The 25,723-nt window shown below is 37.7% G+C and overlaps 2 protein-coding genes across 7 annotated transcripts in view; one reads left to right on the top strand and one right to left on the bottom strand.

The window, feature by feature from the left end:
- Positions 1-5,242, top strand: part of COG5 (component of oligomeric golgi complex 5) — a 363,078-nt gene extending 357,836 nt beyond the window's left edge. Inside the window, exon 22 of the mRNA XM_015134669.3 lies at positions 4,159-5,242. Coding sequence (XP_014990155.2) covers positions 4,159-4,273 — 115 coding nt within the window. The 3' untranslated portion in view covers positions 4,274-5,242. The remainder of the gene's footprint in view (positions 1-4,158) is intronic.
- Positions 4,386-25,723, bottom strand: part of HBP1 (HMG-box transcription factor 1) — a 34,431-nt gene continuing 13,093 nt past the window's right edge. For 5 of the 6 annotated variants that reach the window (XM_015134610.3, XM_015134601.3, XM_077994751.1 and 2 more), the window contains 9 exons: positions 25,351-25,579; positions 22,043-22,184; positions 21,519-21,630; positions 21,322-21,434; positions 18,558-18,714; positions 17,705-17,849; positions 11,905-12,222; positions 7,459-7,600; positions 4,386-6,353 (listed from right to left, as the gene is read on the bottom strand). In XM_015134610.3, coding sequence (XP_014990096.1) covers positions 6,336-6,353; positions 7,459-7,600; positions 11,905-12,222; positions 17,705-17,849; positions 18,558-18,714; positions 21,322-21,434; positions 21,519-21,630; positions 22,043-22,184; positions 25,351-25,579 — 1,376 coding nt within the window. In that variant the 3' untranslated portion in view covers positions 4,386-6,335. 6 annotated transcript variants of the gene reach the window in all.

Below are 25,723 nucleotides of genomic sequence, written 5' to 3'. Positions count from 1 at the left end.
AATCAGAGTAATGACTTACTCATGGGACCAAGTGGTGTAAGTGGGGGCAGTTGTATGTGTTCAGCCCGCATCAGGCAGGTGCCCCAGACACATGTGCTCCCTCAGATGCAGAGGCAGCCACCTGACTTATGCCTGTGGGTCTGTAACTGTTGAATGTGTTTTCAATAAAGATAGAGTTTCTGATGCAAAAAGATTTCTTCTGTAACAGTGGTGGGGTTGGCCTCAAATCCATTTACTCTGGATATTTGCCATGGAGAACAACTCTTCTTCTTATGGCCCTCTTTGAGTAGAAGTACACTTTTATGATGGCAAAAATGTTCACAGACCTTATTAGCCTAGTGGTACTTTTATCTACACCATCAGAGAATGCTTGGTGCCATGTGCATCCTTGGATCCCTTGCCTTCTCACCGTGGTCCAGGGTCCACAGTCTGGAAGCCATTCCCTCAGCTTATCTGTATTTCTGCAGAACTCCCAAGATCTCCATTGATGGAGGGTAATGTTTCTCCTCCAGGTACCCCTATGTCACTAGCTACCTATCAGTTCTGTGAACAGAGTGTCTGAGATAGGACCAAGAGGGAGGACAGAACCAGGGAAAATCCTGAGCTTAACTGCTTATTGAGGCATGTAGTGTATCTTTACGTCACTTACGCATTTCAGTACTTAACTAATCACACTGAATATTTAAATGCCTGACAAAAATCAGTGTTGTTCTCCATGAAAACCTCCACTTGGCTAGTTTTTGTCACATTGAGCAGTGTTGCCATGTTACCACAAACCATTCCTCTACTAATCGTGTTTCGTTTTTTCCCAATAAGGATAGCCTCAATAATCTACTTATTTTGGTTACAAACCAGAGTTAAGACTGTTACATAATGCTTGGCCTGACTTCCAAGAAAGCTAATGTTTTGCTTAAGCAAATGAAGTAATTTAATAAGTACTCGAAAATCTTGCTCTAATTTCATGTGGGAGGGCAGCTTCATCTTTTTTCCCCCATACTTCTGATGGTGTTCTTGATGACTACCCAAAAATCTAACCACTCATTTCTGATCTTTCTTCTACATATTGTGTAATTTATGTGATGTCTTATCCTTTTAAATGCCAATGAAACTACGTTGATTTTTGTACATCAAATATATCTAACCCATTCACTGTGAAATGATTATAGTTCCTGTGAATATAAACACTTCTTAGACACTGATACATACATCTCACTGTCTTAAAGACGGACGAGCTCGCCTGTAATCCTAGCACTTTGGGAGGCCGAGACGGGCGGATCACGAGGTCAGATCGAGACCATCCTGGCTAACCCGGTGAAACCCCGTCTCTACTGAAAAATACAAAAAACTAGCCGGGCGAGGTGACGGGTGCCTGTAGTCCCAGCTACTAGGGAGGCTGAGGCAGGAGAATGGCGTGAACCCGGGAGGCGGAGCTTGCAGCGAGCTGAGATCTGGCCACTGCACTCCAGCCTGGGTGACAGAGCGAGACTCCGTCTCAAAAAAAAAAAAAAAACAAAAAAGGACGGATGAGCTCTTGCGGATTTCTTTACTGTATATGATTCTGTAGGGACTACATTTAGGGAGTGGAGACAATTTCCAGGATGGCATACCAACTATAAGCATATTACTAAAAGAAGCAAGTTTTTTTCATAGACAAGTATCTCCATTAAGGGTCAGCTCTGAGTTGAACTAAGGCATCTCACAAAACATTGTTCTCTAAGAGCACTAAATTCCATCTTGCATGCCAGTTGAGAGTGGTATGTTAGCTAGGACTTGAAAACTGGGTATGTGAGCTGAGTAATGGTATGAACTTACATCTTATTTAAAACAGCTACACTTCTTCAGTAAGGGCTTGCCCAGCCCTCCACATACCTGATTTAAAGTACTCCTGCCCCGACCAGAGCATGGAGCCAGCCTTCAGGGATTCCAAAATGCCGGATCCTACTAAGTCAAGGCTGTTGATACAGAAGTTAGATAGTTTCACAAACCTTGTGACTCCAAGGTGGTTTGCATTCTTTACTGCTGCCTGGAGTTAAAAAAGGCTTTTCTTAAAAGGGAGCATTTGAAGGTGAGCCCTAAGAGATAAAGAGCTGCGCAAGAAAGCAAGCAAGGAAGGGTATTCTAAGGACAGGAAGATAATGTGCAAAGGGCTAAGAGAATGTGGCTCTTTAACTGAAACATTCAGTATGGCCAAAGATAAACAGGCCCTTTGGCACACCCTACTTTGTTAGGCAGAGACAGCTTTATTTCAGTGTAATATATGAACAGACACCCTTGATCTTTCCCTAGGTGGGCAGTCAGGTTGGGCTATACAAATGGGGCAAACATGCTTTGCACATTACTTGGTAACACAAAAATGGAAATTAATGATTTGAGGATTTTAGGCCACATCAAGCTATCTAAAACCCAGCAGTAGCATAGAAAGGGCTGGGAGCAGCTTGATGATGAAGCTGGTATTCAGTTGGGTTGAGTCTAGGAACTGACCAGAGCATGCAGCCAGCCTTCAGGGATTCCAAAATGCTGGACCCTGCTAAGTCAAGACTGTTGATACAGAAGTCAGACCTTTCCACATTTCCTATAAAGAATAGGGCATGGCAAGTGCTATAATACTTCAGGGAGAGACCTCTTGCTACAACATGGAAGACTGACCAGAACAAGGGAGAAATAGCACCAGGATGATCACCACCTAAGAGGCTACAGCAATCATTAGGGCACAAGATAGCAAGGGTTCAAAGTGAAGGAAAGGGGAGAGGAGGGACTGGATGTGGAAATGGGTGTAGCAAATTAATAGGATTTGGTAACTGTTGAGGTGTAGGAGGGGAAAAGAACTTAGAGACCTTAAGTTGATGGTGCCCTTTGTTGAAATAAGGTAAGGCAGGGTGAATGCTGCCCGTTTTTTGACAAGTGAGTTTGAGGGCTACCTGGAAGCAAGTCAGATAAAACTGTCCAGAGGACAGGAAGAAGCAAAGATCAGGAGGGGGAGGTCAGGGCTGGAACTTAAGAGATTTGAAATCCCTTTACGTGGACAGTGGCTGGTGGGATGGAAGGGCACTACAAACTGATGAGTGATAGCCAGACTCTGGGGAAGGGTATTCCCCATAATTCAATGAAAAATCTTGAACAAACCCAATTAGATTAGTATTTTCAGTATTTGAGAGCAAAAAGAAAACCACTTAAGAATTAAGTGCTATTATGTGTGAACTGAGTAATGGTATTAACTTATATCTTTACATAAATGCTCCAATCTCAAACTGAAATTTTGAAGAAAATATAATTATGACAAAAATGTGTTTGTGTATCTGGTACTTAAACAGACGAATAATTAAAAATTAATCTTGTAGCCATTCTTTTTAGCTCCACTTAAACAGATGATCTGGTTCAGGGACTAATGAACTTTTTCTGTAAAAGAAGGGTCAGATATATTTCAGACTTTGCAGGCCACATGGTCTCTGCCTCAACTATTCAACTCTGCCATTGTGTGAAAGCAGCCACAGACAATACATAAATGAATAAGCATCAGGCTAGATTCAGCCTGCAGGCAGTTTGCTAACCCCCAACCTAATCCATGAGAACACCATAATCATAAATAATGGAATGGTACCACATTCCCTTGATTAAATTCAGACTGCCTCCCAATCATATATTTTGCCAATAATTACAGTCCAAGAGCATTTATTCTAGTTGTTGGTTGTTCATAGTTCATCAAATAACAGGAATATAATGCATCTACTGGTGTTACCGAATGTGTCAAAGGGCCCCATCCCCCTGTACTCTTGAGCATGCCTTTCAGAGGCACAGGATGCCCCTTGTGAGCTCTGGGAGTAGGCACAAGTGCCTATTCCGTTGCAGGCGTCTTCAGTAGGGAAGCAGGGAAGAGGGAAATTGAGAACATACTTATACAGCCAGAGGGCTCTGAGTACATGACTAGACCACTAAGAACAATGCAGACTGAAAACATGGTTATAGTTTTTCACTCTAAACATAGTCACCATAGTAACAGTACCAGTAAATGAGTGAAGGCTGTTGGTCACTTGGCTTGAGAAACTGAGCATTAACAGTTCCAGAAATGAGCTTATTAATAATTTTTATATATTGGTATCCCCTAATCTGTTTTATGTGATTTATGTCATATTTTGACATTGTTTTCATTTTGGTTTTCAGGGGAGCCCTGGAAGCTTACGTTCAATCAGTGAGAAGTAGAGAAGGCAAAGAATTTGCACCAGTTTATCCCATAATGGTTCAGCTGCTTCAGAAGGCTATGTCTGCTCTTCAGTAACAATATGAAAGCTTTGTTGATCTCCACTTTGTGCTAACCCATTCATAGTTGGCAGTTAACACATACTCCAAAAGACAGCTACTATCCACTATTTTAAGAATGTAATTGATTGTTCTGTATTTCCTGTCAACCTTTATTTACCTCTTTAGCACTTTATACTTTAGCATAAAAATGTCGAGTCATCACCTTTTAATTCCATGGACCTGATTTTTTCAGAAAGATGTTTTCCTCTTTCAGATTTTTGTACAAGGCTAAAATTTCTTTTCCATCCATAACAGAGTCCTCCTATGGGTACATAAACCCAAAGTCCCCACTTCTTTTAAAAGGATATGAACACGTTATATAATACGTACCCTGCTTCCCCCAACCCTGCCTTCTTCACTAAATAAGCATGTAGGCTCAGTGGTTTCCAAATTTGGCTGCACATTCGTATCACCAGAGGAGTTTTTAAAAATCCTGATGCCCAACTTGCACTCTAATTAACATGTCTGGGAGTGGGAGCCTGACACCAGTATTTAAAAAAACAAAACAAAAAAAATCCCCAAAATGATTCCAATAGACAACAAAGTTGAGGAACCACTGGCACATCCCAAAGCTAAGATACAGGGTTAAATGGCCTTGTTTAAGTATGGCATACTCTTATCTTTAAATAAAGCAAGGCTTTTGTTACACTTTGTCATACCATCATTAAAAGCAGACCTTTGGGCTGTTTAACCTTGTAACAAAGATACCATGTGAAAAATACAAATTTTTATTCTATAGAGATTCTCTATAACTGGTAGATAATCATCTAAGTCCTTATTTTCTGATGGCTCTTGTTCCGCTATTAACATTTTTGTTTTTAATTTTTAAAATCCCATCAGCAGCCTCCTAATTAGCAGTGTTAGGAATCTGCCTTATGTTTTCCATCTCCTGAACCTGTTATTCTGAGAACTCATAAATAAAATTCAGCCAAGATTAATCAGTAAATGTCAGAGATAAGCAACTTTTTTTTCCATTTATTTGAAATAATATACAAGAATATAGTGTGCAAAATTTAGGGGCAACATCATGAAGAAGTGTAATGAACTGAAATCAATTTTACAGCTGTGATTCCTAACCAGAAACACCACTTGGTAAGTAACATGAAAAGCCATGATTGTAGCTCAGAGCAAAAGCAGCTGTATTGCCAATGTATTTGCTCTAATTTTAGACAGTTGGAGGAAATTAAAGTGCAAGTGTTGCACTGCAATAAGTGCAAAGTCTGCCCCCACCATAAAGATTATGATGACAAAATATATTTAAGATACATGGCTGAGGAGATATAGAACACGAAGTTAAAAAATACAATGGTGTTGACTGTTAATAGCACCATTACAGTGACTATATCCCAATGCTATTAACTAACTTTACCTTGGCCTGGGCTAGGTCTCCATTGGAAATAATGGATGGCTGCTGCCACCTGGTGCATCAACTCAGCATGCCATGGTAACTGCAGCAGGTGGCTCTTAGAAGCTGGGACACCAACACCAGCCACCTGCCACATGTTCTGGTAGCCTCTTGGCAGTGACCAGACTAGGAGCGCCTATGTTTGGCACAGATGCTGAGCCATGTGGTGGTTACTCAAAGAAAGGCCGACTCCCAGCTTCTGCTTCATTCCATCATGTGTACAATACAGATTAATAAGCAGTAAGGAGCCAATGTATAAACAGCAGTTACATATTTTTTAAATTCCCCTTTCGTACAATTTAAAATAAAACATGTATACACTTTTCCTCTCTTTCTACTGTACTTTAGCACCACAGGATATCAATTTTCAAGCCTATATTACCTGATAGACATATATGAAGTTTGGAAGAAAAATAAGGCAATTTGGTTTAAAATGTTGATAGTTTTAGCTTAATGCTCTAATGGAGAAAGCAAATCCTCACTCATATTATTAAATCATTTCAAGACTCAATGCTATCAGTATCTTATGGTCACACGAATTGAGGACAAATGGTGAGACCTTGATCTTCTTAAGTCTTTCCATCAAGAGTCAATGTATATGCAAATATAGACTTAAGAACATAAGCATCCTGGTTTAATGTTGTTGTGAGCCCTGTGGAAATAAAAAACTCAGTGAATGTTTACAAATCAATACATAGTAACCCTATATATGAAAGCTAAGATGTATAAGATGTTTATAAATTTACTATTAGAAAATACTGCTTCTTAAAGGTGATTTTAAAAAGCTAGCTGATATCTGATGGCTCAAGCATCCAGAAAATGTATGCAATCATAAGACATTGACTAGGATGAACAGAAAAGGATACAGGCGAAGTCCTAACACAAGAAATCCTAAATTAACCAAGAACTTCCAAAACTCAGTTCAGTCACCTCTCTCGTCTGACTACTGACCACTATTTTTAAAGAAATTCTTGAAAAATTTAAACAGATGTGACCTGCATGTTACTAAGAAACAGGCACAAGTACACAGAGTGAATTTAAAGTATCTTTGGCCAGCTCTCCTACTATAAACTACTGATATCTTCACTTCATTTTTTAATGATATTTCAAATTGACCCCACTGTATCACACGCAATTTTCTTGCAATTAATATAAAAACACTGAACCTAAAAGATGCTAGTTTAGTAATGGAAAAGTTGTAAGAAACAAGTCTATCCAAGATAGCTTATCATACAGACTTATTGGCCACCCTTCCTGGGCCTTTCTATTTCTTCTCCCCCTCGAAATTTTTCAATCTAGAAATTCTGTGCCAATGGCACAAGTCCCCATGAATGGTAGCTAACATTCCCCCAACGCCTCCAGCCTCATTGGTCCCTCACCAATTAAGGAAAAGCTGTTGCGACATACCAAAAATTAGAGAAATTTTCTACTGTGATATTAATGGATTAATAATGCTTATCTTTCAACTCAACTAGAAATACTGTATTCCAAAATTATTTTTCCAACCAATGTTTAGAACAAACATTCTTTTTAAAGTTTGCCTGAGATTTCGACTTTCCATGCTAAGACAGTAAATGACACTTGAGGAAAGGCAGTCTTTATATGATGATGCGAAAACATTATTAGGTTTTGAAGTATAAAAATGCTAGAGATAACATCAACACAACCTCTTAAAGGTTGTAACAACTGCTCCAACATGCCAGTACACCTGCAGGGACGAGGCAAGATAATTTTAAACACTATTTATTGAAACATACTGAATTGGTTCTTTTCCTCTTCCAACAGTCAGGATTTAAACGTTTCTGTTCTTCAGCCAAAGCCTTTGCTTCTAATGTGTACATTCTTCTCTCTTCATTCTTCATTTTCTTCCACCTGTCACCAAGGATCACACTTATGGCTCTGTAAAATAAATATTTACACAATGCTGAAGGTACACATTTTTCATAAATCTCATGTCAAGTGCTGCTACTTCAGGAGAAAAATGTGAAGTTAAAAAATGAAAATCTTGTCTATCATAGAGATGGGAAAAGGTCAAGGCTGTAATACTCATTTCCAGTAAAATCTCGAGTCAAATAGTCCATTGTGCCGTATCAGCAGCATAAAGTACTCAACTTGTACTAAAAACTAATCTCACTCTCTATTTGTGCCCGTAACCTATCAAATAGTTTTGATACAGGTCTTTTTTCATTCACACAACCATAGTGTAAGTGTAGAATTAACTATGCATGCCTTACTTAAATCTCTCTCAAGAGAAAACCAAATAAATAAACCTTTAGGCAATATATTTTATTACTTGAGAAAACTGGATAAACTCAAAATGGTAAGAAGTTGAACTGATAGAATACATCATGACTAAAATTAGAAGCTATTTTCTCCTGTTTGTTACTCTGCTATGAAACCTAAAACAGTCTCAACTAGGGCATACAGATGTAAACCACCTTCCTTCTACAAAGACCTTTTAACCATTCACTTCATGACACCCATATAAGATGGACATAAGGTCCTGGAAATTTTGCACAAAGCACATCAAGTTTTTTTTTTTTTTTTTTTTTTGAGACGGAGTCTTGCTCTGTCGCCCCGGCTGGAGTGCAATGGCGCCATCTCGGCTCACTGCAAGCTCCGCCTCCCAGGTTCCTGCCATTCTCCTGCCTCAGCCTCCCCAGTAGCTGGGACTACAGGCGCCCGCCACCACGCCCAGCGAATTTTTTTTGTATTTTTAGTAGAGACGAGGTTTCACCATGTCAGCCAGGATGGTCTCGATCTCATGACCTCGTGATCCGCCCATCTCAGCCTCCCAAAGTGCTGGGATTACAGGCGTCAAGTGATTTTTATACTGACTAATATGGAAGCCAAAGCAACAGGCATTTGTGCCTTCGAACAGTAATAAACCACAGAAGCTCTCCTACAAGTGTATTTGTCTTTTTATCCAATAAGTTAATGCAGTTAAACATTGTGCTGCATTTTCCTTTATTATAAACCAATTGTTGGGCTGGATGTTGTGACTCATGCCTGTAATCCCAGCACTTCTGGAGGCCAAGGCAGGCAGATCACTTGAGGCCACGAGTTCAAGACCAGCCTGGCCGACATGGTGAAACCCCATCACCCCTCTCTACTATTTGCCAGGTGTGATGGCACACGACTGTAATCACAGCTACTGGGGAGGCTGAGGCACTAGAATCGCTTGAACCCAGGAGGCAGAGGTTGCAGTGAGCCGAGATCCCACCACTGCACTCCAGCCTGGGGAACAGAACGAGACTCTCTCAAAAATAAATAATAAAATGAAAATCAATTTGTATATTCCACTTGCAGAACCCATTTAAAAAAAACTTTTAGTCTTGGGTTAAAGGTACCGTATAATGGTTGACACATTTAAACAAAGCAATACATATTCACACCATCTCAGTCATCCACAGTAAGAAAGAATATGAGATGTTTTTCAAGGGGCCGGCACTGGGAAACAAATTTATTCTTTTAAGTTAAAAGATGACAGGTAATGAAATGTACACAATGCTATAGACTATACGCTGTATTCCCTAACAACTATAAAATACACACATCTAAAGATTATTTCTGCAGTGAATGTTACATCCAGATGGACATTTATAGCAACTTAAAATGAGCTACATGTCTCTGACCTATTCTAGTCTCCATTCCCTCAGAATTTGCCTCCAAATGAGAATTTATTCACTGAATTAAGGCAGCTTTATTAGAGACAGGGAAAAATCCATTTTCAAAATTATGTATGACTTATTCGGTTTAGAGAGAGGTGACATCTGATGGCCCTCGGTGTTAGATGATTACCAGTATACCACATGGCAGCAATGCTAAAATGCAAAGAAAATATTACATTTGGCTGGGCACGATGGCTCACATCTTTAATCCCAGCACTTTGGGAGGCAGAGGTGGGCAGATCACCTGAGGTCAGGAGTTCGAGACCAGCCTAGCCAACAAGATGAAACCCCATCTCTACTAAACTACAAAAAATTAGTCAGGTGTGGTGGTGCATGCCTGTAGTCCAAGCTACTTGGGAGGCTGAGGCAGGAGAATCACTTGAACCTGGGAGGCAGTGTTTGCAATAAGCTGAGATCACACCACTGCACTACAGCCTGGGTGACAGAGCAAGATTCCCTCTCAAAAAAAAAAAAAAAAAAAAAAAAAAAAAGATTTATGAGCAATAAAGGATATAACCTGATTTAGAGATTCTATAAAAAGATCAGAAAACAAAACACCTAAAGATAAAATGAGATTTACACTTCTTATCATCAGGATAGTCCAGTCCCACAGGATTGTAAATAAATACAGAATGCATCCCAGCTGACATTCTCAACTACTGGCAGGGAAGAGACTTATAGGGACGTGAATCCCGTTTCTAGAAGTCAAAGGATATGTTTAATAATACCAGAAATGTACAAAAAGAAATGCAGCATGTACCTGTCACTAAATCCGAGGCCATTTTCTCAAAAATTGAACAAGGGGAAAGGTACAAATTATTCTTAAAATGTCCTTAAAGCCTAAAAGTCACAGAGAAGTAGACTTCCAAACTAATTTTTTTAAGAAAACACAGTTAAACCCCCCCTTTTTACTGAAGAAATGGATTACAACTTAGATTGCCAAAAGTCACACAAATGACAGATCCAAGAGTTAAAAAATTTCAATAGTATTAAAAAGTCTCTTAGGGCTGGGCCCAGTGGCTCATGCCTGTAAACCCAGCATTTTAGGAGGCCAAGGTGAGCAGATCACTTGCTCAAGAGTTCGAGACCAGCCTGGCCAACATAGTGAAACCTCGTATCTACTAAAAATGCGAAAAATCAGCTGGGCGTAGTGGCACATGCCCATAATCCCAGCTACTCGGGTGGCTGAGGCAGGAGAATCACTTGAACCCACGAGGCAGAGGTTGCAGTGAACCAAGATCCTGCCACTACACTCTAGCCTGGATGACAGTGAGACTCTGCCTCAAAACAAACAAACAAAGGCTCTTAGAATTCTTGACTCGTAATTCCACACTTAGGTATCTTAAGGAATAAGGAACTAGGACAAAGCTATTCATTACTGTGTTACATCTGACTTTTCTCATGATATCAAGATAAAGGAAACAGTAGTTTTGATCCTCAGGATACAAAGACTGGAAGAAGACAGCTTTATTAATATATGGAGAACCTGACTGGTATGAGAGGGATTCAGTAGTACAGGAATTGGAGATGAGTAAGGTTACAGGCAACAGAGTAGGAAGGACTTGAGTTGATTTGTATTCCCAGCTTCCACTGAGGACAGCTCTTAAGTTCAGCCTTTTGACAACTCTGGCAACTTGCTACAAATTGCCAGTTCCCCGTACAATCCATAGTTGACTTAGTTTCGCTGTTCTATAAAGATACAACTATCAATTGTTAGAACTGTGTCCTGTAACAGGTAAATAAGATGATTTTAAAAGGTAGATCTTGCACTTTGGGCGGCAGGCAGATCGCTTGTACCCAGGAGTTTGAGAACAGCCTGGGCAACATGGCACAACCCCATCTCTACAAAAAATACAAAAATTAGCTGGGTGTGGTGGCATGTGCCTGTAATCCCAGCCATTCAGGAAGCTGAGGTAGGAGGATTAATGGAGCCTGGGAGATAGAGGCTACAGTGAGTCACACCGCTGTACTCCAGCCTGGGCTACAGCACAAATAATAAAAGGTAGATCCTTATTACTAAGGTAGGTAACCTAATTGTCTAGGTATTATAAAATAATTACATATAACCCTAAAAATTCCACTTAGTAACTTCTTAAAGTCAACCTGGCCAGGCACGGTGGCTCACGCCTGTAATCACAGCACTTTGGGAGGCCAAGGCGGGTGGTTCACCTGAGGTCAGGAGTTCGAGATCAGCCTGGCCAACATGGTGAAACCCTGTCTCTACTAAAAATACAAAAAATTAGCCAGGTGTGGTGGTGGGCACCTGTAGTCCCAGCTACTTGGGAGGCTGAGGCAGGAGAATTGCTTGAACCTGGAAGGCTGAGGCTGCAGTGAGCCGAGATTGTACCACTGCACTCTGGCCTGGGTGACAGAGCAAGACTCCATCTCAAAAAAAAAAAAAAAAAAAAAAAAAGTCAACCTATGAGTTGAATAAAAGCTATTAAAGAATAAGTTTACTTAACTATTCCAGTTACTATGAACCATATTGAAGTATTACTCATTTATTATAATCAGAATTATCACTATTTTTACCTGTTATCTTTCCCTGGATACATCTGAGTATATTCAACTCTGTATTTTTTGGCAAAAAGCATGAAGGCATTCATTGGTCTTTTGCACTTATTAGGAGAAGTGGCACTCACAGTCCCTGAGCTGTGGTTTTTAACAGCTTTAGCATACAAAGAATTGGAAGAGAGCTGTGATGATCCAGGTGAGCCACAGTTTTTACTGAATCCAGATCTTGCAAAGTCTTGACCACCAGGTCCTCCACAAGACAAAGATGCACGACGCTGGCGAGCCATACTACTTAACACATAAACTGCAGAAGAATCCATAGGTGTGAAGTCATAGCTATAAAATTTAAAAAAAAAAAGTAAGATTTTAATTCAATTTAGAATTCTGATTTCTAAAAAGCAGGTTTAAAAAAAAAAAAAACCCTTAACATGATTGGAAATTTCAGTGCATATCCCCCTGTATCATGTTACCAACACTAACAACTTTTGCCACTGATAGTTGCTTATAAAATGAAATCTGTGTATGTGCCAACTAAAATTAATTTCTTTAAAAAAACCTCTGTAGATAATACAAAAGCTTAAAAAAGACTTTGAACCTCCCAAAGGAATGTTATAATCAGCATACTTTATTCATAGCAAGTAACTCCTCCAAATCCTACACAACCCACTTATTTTTATTTTAAATTCATTTCTGGATAAATGTGACAATACAATTTCTTGGCCTATAGGCACCCAGACCTAGAAAATTAAAATGGAGTGGCAGGCAACATATCAGGCCTAAGGACTAAATACTACAGAAAACAAAAGGTTGGGAAAGGGCAATGAAAAGCTGTTAAATGTGGCTAAAAGAACTTAAGGCCAGGCCTGGTGGCTCACGTCTGTAATCCCAACAGTTTGGGAGGCTAGGGTGGGTGGATCACCTGAGGTCAGGAGTTTAAGACCAGCCTGGGCAACATGGTGAAACCCCATCTCTACTAAAAATACAAAAATCAGCTGGGCGCGGCAGCACATGCCTGTAATCCCAGCTATTCAGGTGGCCGAGGCAGGAGAATCGCTTGAACCCGGGAGGCAGATCATGCCACTGCACTCCAGCCTGGGCAACACAGTGAGACTCTGTCTAAAAAAAAATCAAAAACAAATAAATAATTAAAGGAACTTAAAATGCCCAGTAATCTGGGTCATTTGTTTAGGTAGAGAGCCACACATACATCACTCTCCTGAAAGGGCATCCATGAACTATAACATAGCCTAATAACATAAAAAAGTTTATTGTAAAAACCCGCCTTTCTCAGGAAAGGCCACATTTTGTTCTGTATGTTCAGTTTACATAGACATGGAAATAAGCTAAAGAATTCTCTTGTTCCAGCATTAACTCTTTCTGCCTATAGTACTTTTCTGTCTTCTTGGCAGGAAACCTTTTATTCAGCTTCTAATCTCAACTTAGCTCCTACTTGCTTCTCTGAAACAGAAATTCCGGTAATACATCAAAATAGGTTAACATTAGCTACAGGAATACCATCTGCCTAAAGGTAAAACATGAGATTACAAAATTCTAAAGATAGATGGAAACAGCCAAAGGAATGAGGGGGGTCCATGCCACTGACTACACACAGTAAATGACTTTTACCAATTATCAAGTACATGATGTCTTTTTTCTGAAAGTATTGCATGAAATAAATGTACTTAAACTATGACTCCAAAATTACCTAATGAATGCTTAGCAATCAGTATTATGTCAGGAAAGCAATGTCTGCTTTCTAGGTTTGCAGTTTTTGTAAGGTATCTTCAGCCCCTCCCATACATAATTTAGAAAAATAGCAAACTTTAGCACTGACACAAAATTACCCATCTCTACTGATGGAAAATGATTACAACTTAAAATACCAAAAGATACTGGGTAAGCTAATTACTAAAATTTGAAAATTCCACCATCTAGTGGCACAAATATAACTATCATCTACTTCCATTATAGATACAACTTAAATCAGTTTTAAATATTCAGTCACAAAATTCAATGACTATTACTGTAGCAGTAATGACATAGAGTATCAAATAGCTTCATCTTTTGCTATACTACCTTAGGTAAGCATTCACTCTCTTCACTAAAGCACCCGTACCCAAATGTGCCTTTCACAGCTCTACTTTGTGTACATGCCATTCCCTAAGCTTAGAATGCCCATTCCCACTTCACTGTCTGATCACTAGTCTTAATGGCAAACTCCACAATAATGTACTGCCTATTAACCATGTCACAGATACTAACTTATTTAATCCTTCCAATATTATCCCCATTTTACAAATTTTTTTAAAAGGAGCCATAGAAATATTAATTTACTCAAGCTTCCATAGCAAATCAATTGCAAAGCCAGGATTTGAATCCAAGCAGTCCAGATCGAGCTCACGTTCCTAACAGGCTACACTGCCTCTCAATCAGCATGTACATTTACTGTATACATTTACTAATCCATTTCCTTTTCTAGACTGGAAGCAAAGAGGCATGCCCATTCTTAACTCATTTTTTAACCAATTCTGAAAATAATAATGGAAAATTTCAATTGAGTTCAAATTCCAGCTAGTAGTAAGACCTTGGCCAAGTTAAATAAACCCTATAGCCTCAGTTTACTTATCTGTGAAATTATGCTATGCAGTGGTGCCAAAAAGAACAATAAACGTAAGAAACAGGGCAGAAGCTGGCACAGTGTATTATGCCATTAGGGGTATCTATTATTGTAGAATTAACTTAGAATTATCTTAGGTGAGTAGCTAGAGTACTAAAAATTTGGAATCTTTACAAGATATGGGCTTGAATCCTAATTCTGACACTAACTGCCTTTATTTTGGGCTTTATTCCTTAACCGCTCAACTTTACTTCTCTCTGTAAAATGAGGATATAATCTACAAATAGGGTAATTAATATGAAATAAATTAACATTATATACATAGTAGGCACTCAGTAAGTTTGTTAAATCATATTACTTGAACAGAAATGTCAACTTCAAAAAGTCAAAAAAACTGTTTTAAATGCCCGAGGCCTAGAAGGTTGGCCTCAATTCTCAAGTGTCTCAGAATGGACTGCTTACAACAGAACCTTGAATTACGTATGAGAACTCATCAACTGATTGCTGACTTCTGATTCTTCCTGAGCTAGACACTACTCACATGTCCTCTGTAAATCATGACCCGAGAGTTTGCTTGGAGCAGTTCCACTTGGACTTTTTCCTCTTCTTACCTCTTTATCTTCTTGCCCTCCCTAGGCCAGGCATCATCTCCCTTAACCAATCCAATCCACAATGAAAATATAGTCACTTTCAGCATCTCAATTTTGTCCTGGTTTCTCCATGATGATACTACCCATTTCCACTCCTTTGCAAGGTGGGTGCTCCTGCTGTTATACTGAAGTCACTCAACAATAAAATCAGACCAATGACTAACGTCATCTTGGGAGTGATTATTATTCAGTGAGATCAAATGGTTAAGAATTTGCTATCTCAGAAAAACAGGAATTAGGCAGGCAAGTTTTCCCTTTTGCTTTAAAAAAGTTTTGTGCTATGTAATAATATGTAAAATTTACATATATATGTAAGTTATGAAGCATACAAATAAATGAGTGAACCCACAATTCAAATTAAGAATATTTCTAGTATCACTTAAAGTTCCATATTTGCCACTCCCAGAAATAACCACTCTCCTGAATGTTTATCATTCCTTTATTTTTTCAATTTTATTATGAAAATATTACTCATAAATACAATATATAAATACTATAGTAGCATTAGTTATATTACTATCTTTCTTAATATGTAAGACACAGTGTTTCATTATGCAGAAATGACTGCTATCCTTTCAAAAGTCTACTTACAAGGTTGACCCTTGACTAATTTCTAGAACTTGGATTTTGAGGGGTCCCATCATTCCCACAACTGAGTGGCTTACTATGCCTAAACTGGATGTACAAACAACAGTTTGCTCTGAATGCCTGCTTTCCTTTTGGAAGTCTGGATTTTGGTATGTGCCAGGCAGAAGAAACCTACGTGACCGCTCTCAATAAAAACCCTAGGTGCCCGAGTGAGTCTAACGAGCTTCCCTAGGAGATATTTCATATATGTTGTCACAGCCCACTGCTGGGGGAATAAAACATGCCCTTAATCCCACTGGGAGAGGATCCCTAGAAGCCTTGCTTCCCCCAGACTTCACCCCACATCTTTTCCCTTTCCCAGTTTTACTTTGTATTAATATCTTTTTGCCATAATAAGTCACAGCCATGAGCACAACTATGTGCTGAGTCTTGTGAATTCTCTGAGCAAATCATCAAACCTGGGGGCTAGTCTTCAGGGACCCCTGACATAATTATATAATGTGTGCTACATACCATATATAATGGTTATTTTATTTGATATATTTCTAAGGAACATGATTCCATAAAATAGACTCATACTGTATATTTCCAAGACTTATTTTTACTAAACATTGTCTTAAAAATTGATCCATGTCTTAAAGTGTATACCTAAGGTTCATTCATTTTCCACTAATTCCACTATGATTATAATAGAATTCATGGAGTCACTCTCCAGTTAATAAGTATTGACAGTTTCCACATTTTTGCTATCATGAGCAATACAGCTACAAACTTACTTGCACATCTCCTTGAGCATGATTACAAGAATTTACTTCTCTAGGATATATATAAAAGAGGAATGAAATTGCTAATACCTTTACAAGATAAAGCCAAATTATCTTCCAAAATTTTTCTATCAGGTTACAGTCTCACCAAAACATAGGAGTTATCACTAATCTATATATCCTAAGTATCAGTCATTAAAATTTTGACTCATTTTTCTAGTTTTTCAAAAAAGAGTGTGTATGAGGGATATAATCAAACAGCATTAAGAGTATAAGCTTGTAGACATTTATTGAGCATGTGACTTGTGTCAGGCCCTATGCGATTTGCTTTTTTAATAATAGTTTCATCCTCATGATATATAAAATATATTAATTAAACTGAATGAAATAAAATCTACAGGCCAGCAGGGACTCTTGGGAATTCTCTAATTAGTGCCCGTACATGCCTATGGATTTGATAATCATCTTAAAGAAAGAATGTATCTTTAAATCCCAGATATCTACAAGCAGACTTTCTCTGGGTTCCTTCTAGGAGCAAGGTGACCAATTGTTCCAGTTTGTCTAGGACTGAGGGGTTTCCTGAAAGCTGGACTTTCAGCACAAAAACCAGGAAAAGCCCATATAAATGAAGATAGCTGACCAACCTTCTGGAGTCAGGACACGTTGGTTCTTGTCCTACTCTGCCGCTTACCAGCAACGTGATCTCAGGAATAACCACTTCCCCTCTCTAAGCCTTTAGATGTCAAGTTTGGCCTATTTTCTACTGTTTGTTAAACCATGCAACTAATGCCCTTGGTCAAAATAAGTATTAAACAAAGATACAGTTAACTAATATATCAAGAAAAATACAGTTAACTACAAAAAACACAAGAGATGTATAAGCTGTTTAAAAACAACTGGCCAGATACCACAACTTTTTAAATGTAACTATCAAAGCTGAACCATTAAACTCTTGGTCATGTAATGTGTGATATTCTTCCTTATCTAATCCTAAATGTTTTATAAACTCAATTTTCCTATATGACAACTATATGCAAAACTCTGTTAACTATTATACTTTAATTACCTAGTAAGTTTTCATTTCATCATTCTCAAATCTTTAAAGACTGAAATTCCTAAATATCTGACTTAACAACCATTAGGGAAATGAAGGGCAAACTTTAAGAGGAAAATAAAACAAAGAATTAATCCAATATTACCTTTTAAATGTATCAAAAACACCTGAATCATCAAAATTAATGGCATCGGGGTGTCCAGGAGGTAGACATACATCGCCAACATGAACTTCACAACATGGAATGCCATGCTGTACCACAGTCAAGCTTGGATAAAATGATGACCAACCTAAAGTTAAACAATGTTGCATAAAGGATGAGGACTCACAGAAAGCACCCTACTTCAGAACAGACATATCATTTCTATATCTTAAAAATAAAAAGTTATTGCTAAATCTCAAGAGATTCTCTAACACAAGTCATGTATCTTTACAATAAAGTACTAGATAAGTATTTCCTTTCAGCAATGTAAGAGCCCTCTAAAACTAGCTTATTATTCAGCATTTTATTATATATAGGGCTCCTCTATCAATCAGCACTTCCATCAGTCTACAATGACAATAAGTGATAAATGATGACTGAGACCATGAAATAGTTTCTGAATTATAAAATTATGTTTAACATGGTGTTACTATAATAAGGCTCTGAAGAGTGATTCAGGTTTATATCATATTTGGTAACTCTTAATGAAAATGTGATAACCAGATCACTACATTCCCCAAACTATACCAAGATAACAGAAAGTTTATTATAGTATGCTACATGAATCTAAAAATTTCTTACACTCACAGGAAATAGAGTTCCACCTGACTACTGCTAAGATACTTAAGCACCATTAGGTATTATTATAAGCATTCCCTATGGTAGTTTTTTATTTAGTTTGAAAGATGTTTTCCCCTCAAATTATTTTTTCTTAATCATCAAAGCTACAGACATAATTACAGATTTAAGAAGCTTTGTTTAAAAAACGTTACTACAAATGCAATTCAAGCCCTACCTTTATTTTTAACATAGAAAGGGTGGTCCAGCTTACACTCTACGGTAAGTAAACCATCTTCTACTGTACCAGGATCAAAAGTCAACTTCAGTACAGACTCGCCAAATGATACACTTTCTTCATGTGATAACAACTTTAGACCATCAGAACCATAGCCCTGAAAATATATGCATAGCGTGAATGAATTGGAAATATTCAATTCAAAACACTGTGAAGTTCCCATTACATGTAAGACTTTGTGGAAAAGGTAAAAATAACCAAGACAGGATCCCTGCCATTAAAGAGCTTTCAAACCCAGTAGTGAAGAAAGACACATATATAAGTAACTAGACTGGAATAAGCAATTACACTCAAGTATAAATAATGGTGACGCAGTTTAATAAAGAGTTATTAATTCCAAAAGAGAGATTAAGGAGGATTTTCAATTCCAACTGGAACTGAGAATGCAACTTAGAAAGATGGAAGGACATGCCTTGCACCAAGAAATCTGTAATTAACAACTTCTTTGGGGAGTGCTGAGTATTTGCTAAAAATACAAGGTGAGTTCAGATCTGGGGCAAATAAAGTTAATAAAGAGAGGCCAGTTAGTAAAGGCCTCTTAAAGACAAGCAAAGTACTTACACTTTTTGCTTAGAAGGTATTGGGAAATCAATCAAAGTGTTTTCATCAGCATGACTGTCAATTTTTAAGATGATGGTAAATAAGAAGAAACTCTACAGAAGGAAAGATCTCATATTCAATTACTTGAGGATATAATGAGAGACACCTATTATAGACCTGAATTGACAAGTGCAATGGTAATAGAAGCAGACAAATTTAAATTCAATGAATACTGAGCATTTAACACATGCCACATGGTAGGATCTGAAAATACAAACACTAACAAACATGATCCTTACCCTTACATTCACCGAAAAACAAAGGAGACAAACATGCCAAAAGCTTGCTATAGTATCCAAGCATAATTATGCTAACACATGAACAAGGTAATGAATAAGAGAGAATGACTTAAAAATTTTTACAGAATTAGAATGAAATGAATATAAATGGAAGAAATAGAATAGTAAAAGACTAACTTCATGGTTTTGAATCTGGTAATCAAGGAGGAGGATAATAATAACTTTAACAGAATAGGAGAAAAGTAAGCCAAGAAGATGAAGAAAAAGGTGAGGGCAGTTTTGGTCATACTAAGCTTAGTTCAAATAATTGACTGATATTCATGTAGAGATGTCTAACATGCAGCTGGAAATGTGCAGGTGAAGGTTATAGACACAGACTGGCAAATAATGAAATTACAAAATCTTCTAATTCTCAGGGCTGCAGGAGACCTTAAAAGTAATCCAATCCCATTTTTCAGATCAGGCAGCCAATACTCAGAGGGGTTAACAATCTGCCTAAGATCAGTAACACAGATAATTGCTGGAGAAGCTATAAAGAGAGTCCAGGTTTCCTGACTCCAAGTCCAGAGTGCTTTCCACAGGACACGATGGAGGCGCTGCTGACATTATCAGGAGAGAGGAACTGGTGAAGAAAGTGAAGGGGGCAGAATCTTGTCTAATATTCAGCATTGTGGACAGTCAAGTACCAGACCTAAAAGACTGAGAATCAGGATGCTGCCATGCTACACAAATCAAGGGAAGACAATGTCAGGAACTAACCCAATGTGTCAAATATTGTACAGATGTCAAACAGAACAAATAAGGTCTCTCATCCTAGAAATCAGAATAAAGCTAGTAACCTTTGAGACAATTTTTGTAGAGCAGTAGAGGCGAAAGTTAAGACTATTGTGAACTTTACTAAAGTGAAGAGTAAAGCAAGGGGAGGAAACTGAAGGCAGCCAAGACAGGACAATTTTTCTCAAGAGACTTAATAGTGAGACACAGCAGGATCAAAAAAAGAATTTGTACAAGCACATCTCACATGCCCATTTTCTTGCCTACAGGAGAGATGGAGAAATTAAAAATTTCAAAGTGAAAGGTGTCAACTTTATCCTAATATTGCTCGCTACTGCTTTTGCTCATCAACTTAGAAAATGCTAGTTTTAGTAACTTAATATAAAACAGCTTATATAAAGTACCTTACAATAATTGACTGTCAATAATCTATAGGGGAATTAATCACTTTGTAGATTACCTAAGGCAAGGCTTTGGTTCGTTAATTTATTCATTACATACTTTTTTTTTTTTTTTTTTTGAGACAGAGTCCCGCTCTGTCGCCCAGGCTGGAGTGCAGCGGCGCAATCTCGGCTCACTGCAAGCTCCACCTCCCGGGTTCACGCCATTCTCCTGCCTCAGCCTCCTGAATAGCTGGGACTACAGGCGCCCACCACCTCACCCGGCTAATATTTTTGTATTTTTAGTAGAGACAGGGTTTCACCGTGTTAGCCAGGATGGTCTCCATTTCCTGACCTCGTGATCTGCCCATCTCGGCCTCCCAAAGTGCTGGGATTACAGGCGTGAGCCACCGCGCCCGGCCTCGTTACATATTTGTAATATCAGTTTTCCCCAATGTAAAGTGTATAAAACACAAAGAAGCACCAAGAAATATACTATTTCCCATCCAAGAAAGCATGATAGAAAGGCAAACCTAAAATCAATGCTCCTCCCCATCAGACTAAGCAATGAGTGGTCATAAAAGTTCTCTACCTAAAATGTAAGATGTCATTTAAATATGAAAGTGAATGGAGGATATTTCTGTAGATTAACAACATATCTTGTTTCATTTTGAAAGATTTTGAAAAATTTTTTAAGACTTTTAAATTAACCTTGTGAATGCCCATTTGAAGATCTTCCTCATTATCACAGCCTTCAGCTCTAGCAAAATCTTCAACATCTTGCCATTCCTTATTGCTTCCCTTATGAAAGCACAGTCGTGTGCCTAAGGTTTAGGTAGAAAACAAGTATTAGACATGTGACTGTACTAGACAAGTAAGCTGTAGAAAATTCAAGGTTTTTTTTTTACCTTTCAAAAAACAGTGCCAGACAGTTGAAGGCCAGGAATTGCACCATCCCAAATCATCATCATCTGACAGGGAGGACATGCAGAAAATGCCAGATTCTGACTCACTATTTGCCTATGGAGAAAAATATTATCAACTTTTTTATTTGTTTTTAAAATATACCTTTTAATATCTGTTTTCATCTCACGTCTTTAGGCCCATGCTTGTAGGCGGGTAACTTAATAATTCTAAACTTAGGGAAAATATAACGCCTTCAAAAACTGAAGATTGTCAGGCTATGGGAGAATTTGCTAAAAAAAAAAAAAAAAAAAAAGACACACACACACACACAAAACAAAGTTTTTGGAAGCTTAAGTTATATGCACATTCCCATTAATAATAAACTTTCCTAACACATAGTAGAGCTGTATATAAAATCAAATCCAGATCACTAACAGAACAGTGAGACTATTTCCTATGGGGAAAGTTAATGTATTTCAACTGTTGTGCAAACTTTGTAAAAGTTTAACCTCATAAATAAACTTACCCTTTCATGTCTTACTGGTGTTTCCTCCTTCCAATGGTGATGAGGGAAGGCTGGCTCACTCTTCGAAGAAGAGGACACTGGTGGAGGGCGTGCATAGGAATGTAAACTTTTGCTAGTGGCTATGATGTGTACAGGAGATGATCTAAAATAAAGCAACAGTTTTAACCGTAAGCATAGGTCCTTAAAGTAGATCTTTCCTGTTGATGAAATAACTTCGTATTTAAAATGCCAATGTTATTACATTGAACACATCTATGGTAAACATGAATAAAGACAGCAAGATTTCATTTTATAATCATATTCCTTAACTCCTTATCCAAATTATCCTCACATTTTAGGTACCATTTTTCAGATTTGACAATATATTTTAAATTACGACTACGGTTTCATTTATCCCATTCATTTTTCTATCAATACATATACGTGTGTATTTCATTCGTGAATGTTAATATCCACTTATGCAGGGCGTCCTATCCATTTCTTTCTTCTACTTTGATGTACTCAGTAACTCCCAGTATGAAGACAGCATTTAAGCTTAATGTAACCAACTCTGAACTCTTTATCTACCAACCACATATCACTGGACAGATATAACAACTACCTTAAGCAAAAATGCTTAAACTTTTTATAGCAGAGAGCAGCCTATCCACCCTCCTCGTAACTGGACACTATTTCTTGTTTTCTAATACAAACTTGCTGAAAAGCAACTACATATAAGGTCTAGTTTTTTTTTCTCCCCAAGGATCACCTTAAAAAAAAAACTTTATCCCTTCCCCTCTTCTCTTCCCCTCAAAAGTCTCTTTTACCAGACAATGCTCCCTTTAGAGTATATGGAGCTCCCAGGAGCATACCCAGATCCTTCCCTCACAAACAAACCAGATATTCATGGGTGGGGTAACAGAAAGAAACAAGCTTATAAAGGATGATTAATGACATGTACGGACTCAGCAGTCTGGAAAGGAAGCAGAGAGGAAGACAGTCAGGTGGAGGAGGGAAAACCATCTGAAGGTAAGGTCCCAAATCAGGATAATTGTTGAGATGCCAAATAGAGATGTGGTGCTTAATAGAAAAAGTTTATGCATATCTATACTAATACTCTTTTAAAAAGGAGAGGAAGGGCCAGGTGTGGTGGCTCACTCCTGTAATCCCACCCAGCACTTTGGGAGGCCGAGGCGGGCAGATCACGAGGTCAGGAGATCAAGACCATCCTGGCTAACACGGTGAAACCCCATCTCTACTAAAAATACAAAAAATTAGCCAGGCGTGGTCGTGGGCGCCTGCAGTCCCAGCTACTCAGGAGCCTGAGGCAGGAGAATGGCGTGAACCTGGGAGGTGGAGCTTGCAGTGGGCCGAGATTGCGCCACTGCACTCCCGCCTGTGCAACAGAGCAAGACTCTGTCTCAAAAACAAAAAAAAAAGAGAGAGAGAAAGGACATCTTTCCAATTTTTCCCTTATTTCCTGAGAAATTGTATTAGCCCTTCAATTTCTACTTTATCCTCATTAACATTTTGCATTTTACCTTTCCAGAAATTACTTTTACATAAGGATCTATACTTTGCTTTCATGTTCATATCACTCCTTAAATCAAAAGGCCCTCAGATATCCATGCATTTTAGCATACTCTCCAAGTTTTGATTTCAAATTATATGCTAAATGTTTCATCTTTTGCCCAAAAACTGGCCATCCTGTTATTACACATTTAGATATAAATGAAGTATCAGAGAATGGCCAAACTGCTAAATATTCCTTTTGTTCATCCCTGACTCCCTAATTTTAAAAAGTGAGTTTTATCAGTTCTTCTGTTTAACCACTTAAAACGGAAGTGACAAAAAGTAAAAATAAATCAAAATGAAGAACAATGTGATATTCTAAAATGCATATGGCCTGAATACTCTGTGAAAATTAACATGCTAAACATGTCTCAACACTCACAGCATTGATTTCTTCATTTCTCTATCTATGCAGGGGTAATATAAATTTTTACCTGTCCTCAACTCCTTAACTATACAGTTAAGACTTCAGATATCAAAGCTCAGTAACATAGTTTAACACCCAACAAGAAGCTGCATGAGCAGACAGTGTTAGGAGGCAGGCCAGAGAGCAGAGCATTACTCAAAATGCTGGACAGAATAATACATCCTCAGGGAGATACTCCTTTCTTTATGTCTTATGTTTTTATTTACACTGATTTTCTTCTGAAGGGTTTACACACTTTCCATAAACTGTATTATTAATCCTATGACTCTGCTGTAAAAACTGAAAAAAAGTATTATCTCTAGAGAAAGAAAACAAATCCGATAGTTAAATCGGGTTTTTTTAAAAAATAATAATTTTTAGCTTTTTGACTATTAAGATTACAACGAAAACTAGGACTATAAAGGAAATAGGAACTCTGAAAGGAAGTTTTCTTTCCTATGGAAACAAACATGGAATTAAACTGAAGTTAACTAAATTCAATTTGCTCTAGTCAAGATCAATATCCTGCTAAATACAAGAAAAGCAGCACAACTTAATAGATTACAAGAAAAGTGAGATTTCATACCTAATAAGTTTATTCTTTGGCAATGCATTACACTCAGGAGCACTAACAAAGTTTACAGTTATTCCTACATTACCTAGTATAAAACTCTGGTCTATCATTTCCTACTCACAGGTGTGCAAATATGGGCATTTCTCTCCCTTATAAACTGTCATATTTATCCATTTCTTTTTAGGGATAAACAATAAAGTATTTTCCACTTAGGTCTCCCTAGGCATATTAGCTGGAAGCTTCCATAATTTCATAGCACACTCATTTTCTTAAACTCTGTCTGGATATATGAAACAGTGTTACCCACTTTTAATCCACTTTTGTAAGTTTAAGATTTCAATATTAGCAAATTTTAGAATTAGCAAACAGGCAAATAACATAAGGCCACATAAACTACGGAAGAAATAAACCTAGACCAAATGGAACCCAACTCAAGTTTGATAAAAGTTTAAAATATAATCTTGATTACAACTCTGCTTCTTTAGACAAATATAATTTTCATTTCTATATGTAGTAAAATTATTTCATGGTCTAATTTATTTTAAACATTTACAAATATTTTTTACTCTATGGTTCTCATTATCACCTTTAATTCTCAAAATATGAAATCATGGTAGTAAGTGAAATAAGTCTTTGATCATTAGATAAGGAGCTTAATTCTAATGACTTAAATTCTAATAATTTAAAGCATTATTACTTTTAAACTAGAAAAAATTTTAAACAAAACCTTTTTGTAATGATAGAATTTTTAAATAAAAATATAATCAATGCTCCTACCTATTGTAAAATGAGCACTGCATCAGTGGACTTTGTGGACTGGTCGCGATATTTGCCAATTCTGTTAGCCAGTCCACCTCATTTTCACGGTAAGTAGTTTCTGGTATGTCTGAGGTATTTTGGTTCCAAGATGGTCTTGTGTATTCTTGATGTGAAACATCTGAACTCAACTGGTACATGCCAGATTGGGTAGGATCACTTTGAACTGCCTGAAGTTCAGGAAGGTCATCTGCAAATATAAGCACACTCAAAATCATAAAAAGGAAATTACTAATACAAGGAACAATATTATAACTGCAGTTAAAAGAGAAGTCAATTTTAGCTAATTAATTTTGAGAGAGGAAAAGCATAAATTTAACATTCTGTTCACAGA

The sequence above is a fragment of the Macaca mulatta genome, chromosome 3 (genome assembly GCF_049350105.2).
Source record: "Macaca mulatta isolate MMU2019108-1 chromosome 3, T2T-MMU8v2.0, whole genome shotgun sequence".
NCBI lineage: Eukaryota > Metazoa > Chordata > Mammalia > Primates > Cercopithecidae > Macaca > Macaca mulatta.
This window is presented reverse-complemented; position numbering and strand designations above follow the sequence as displayed.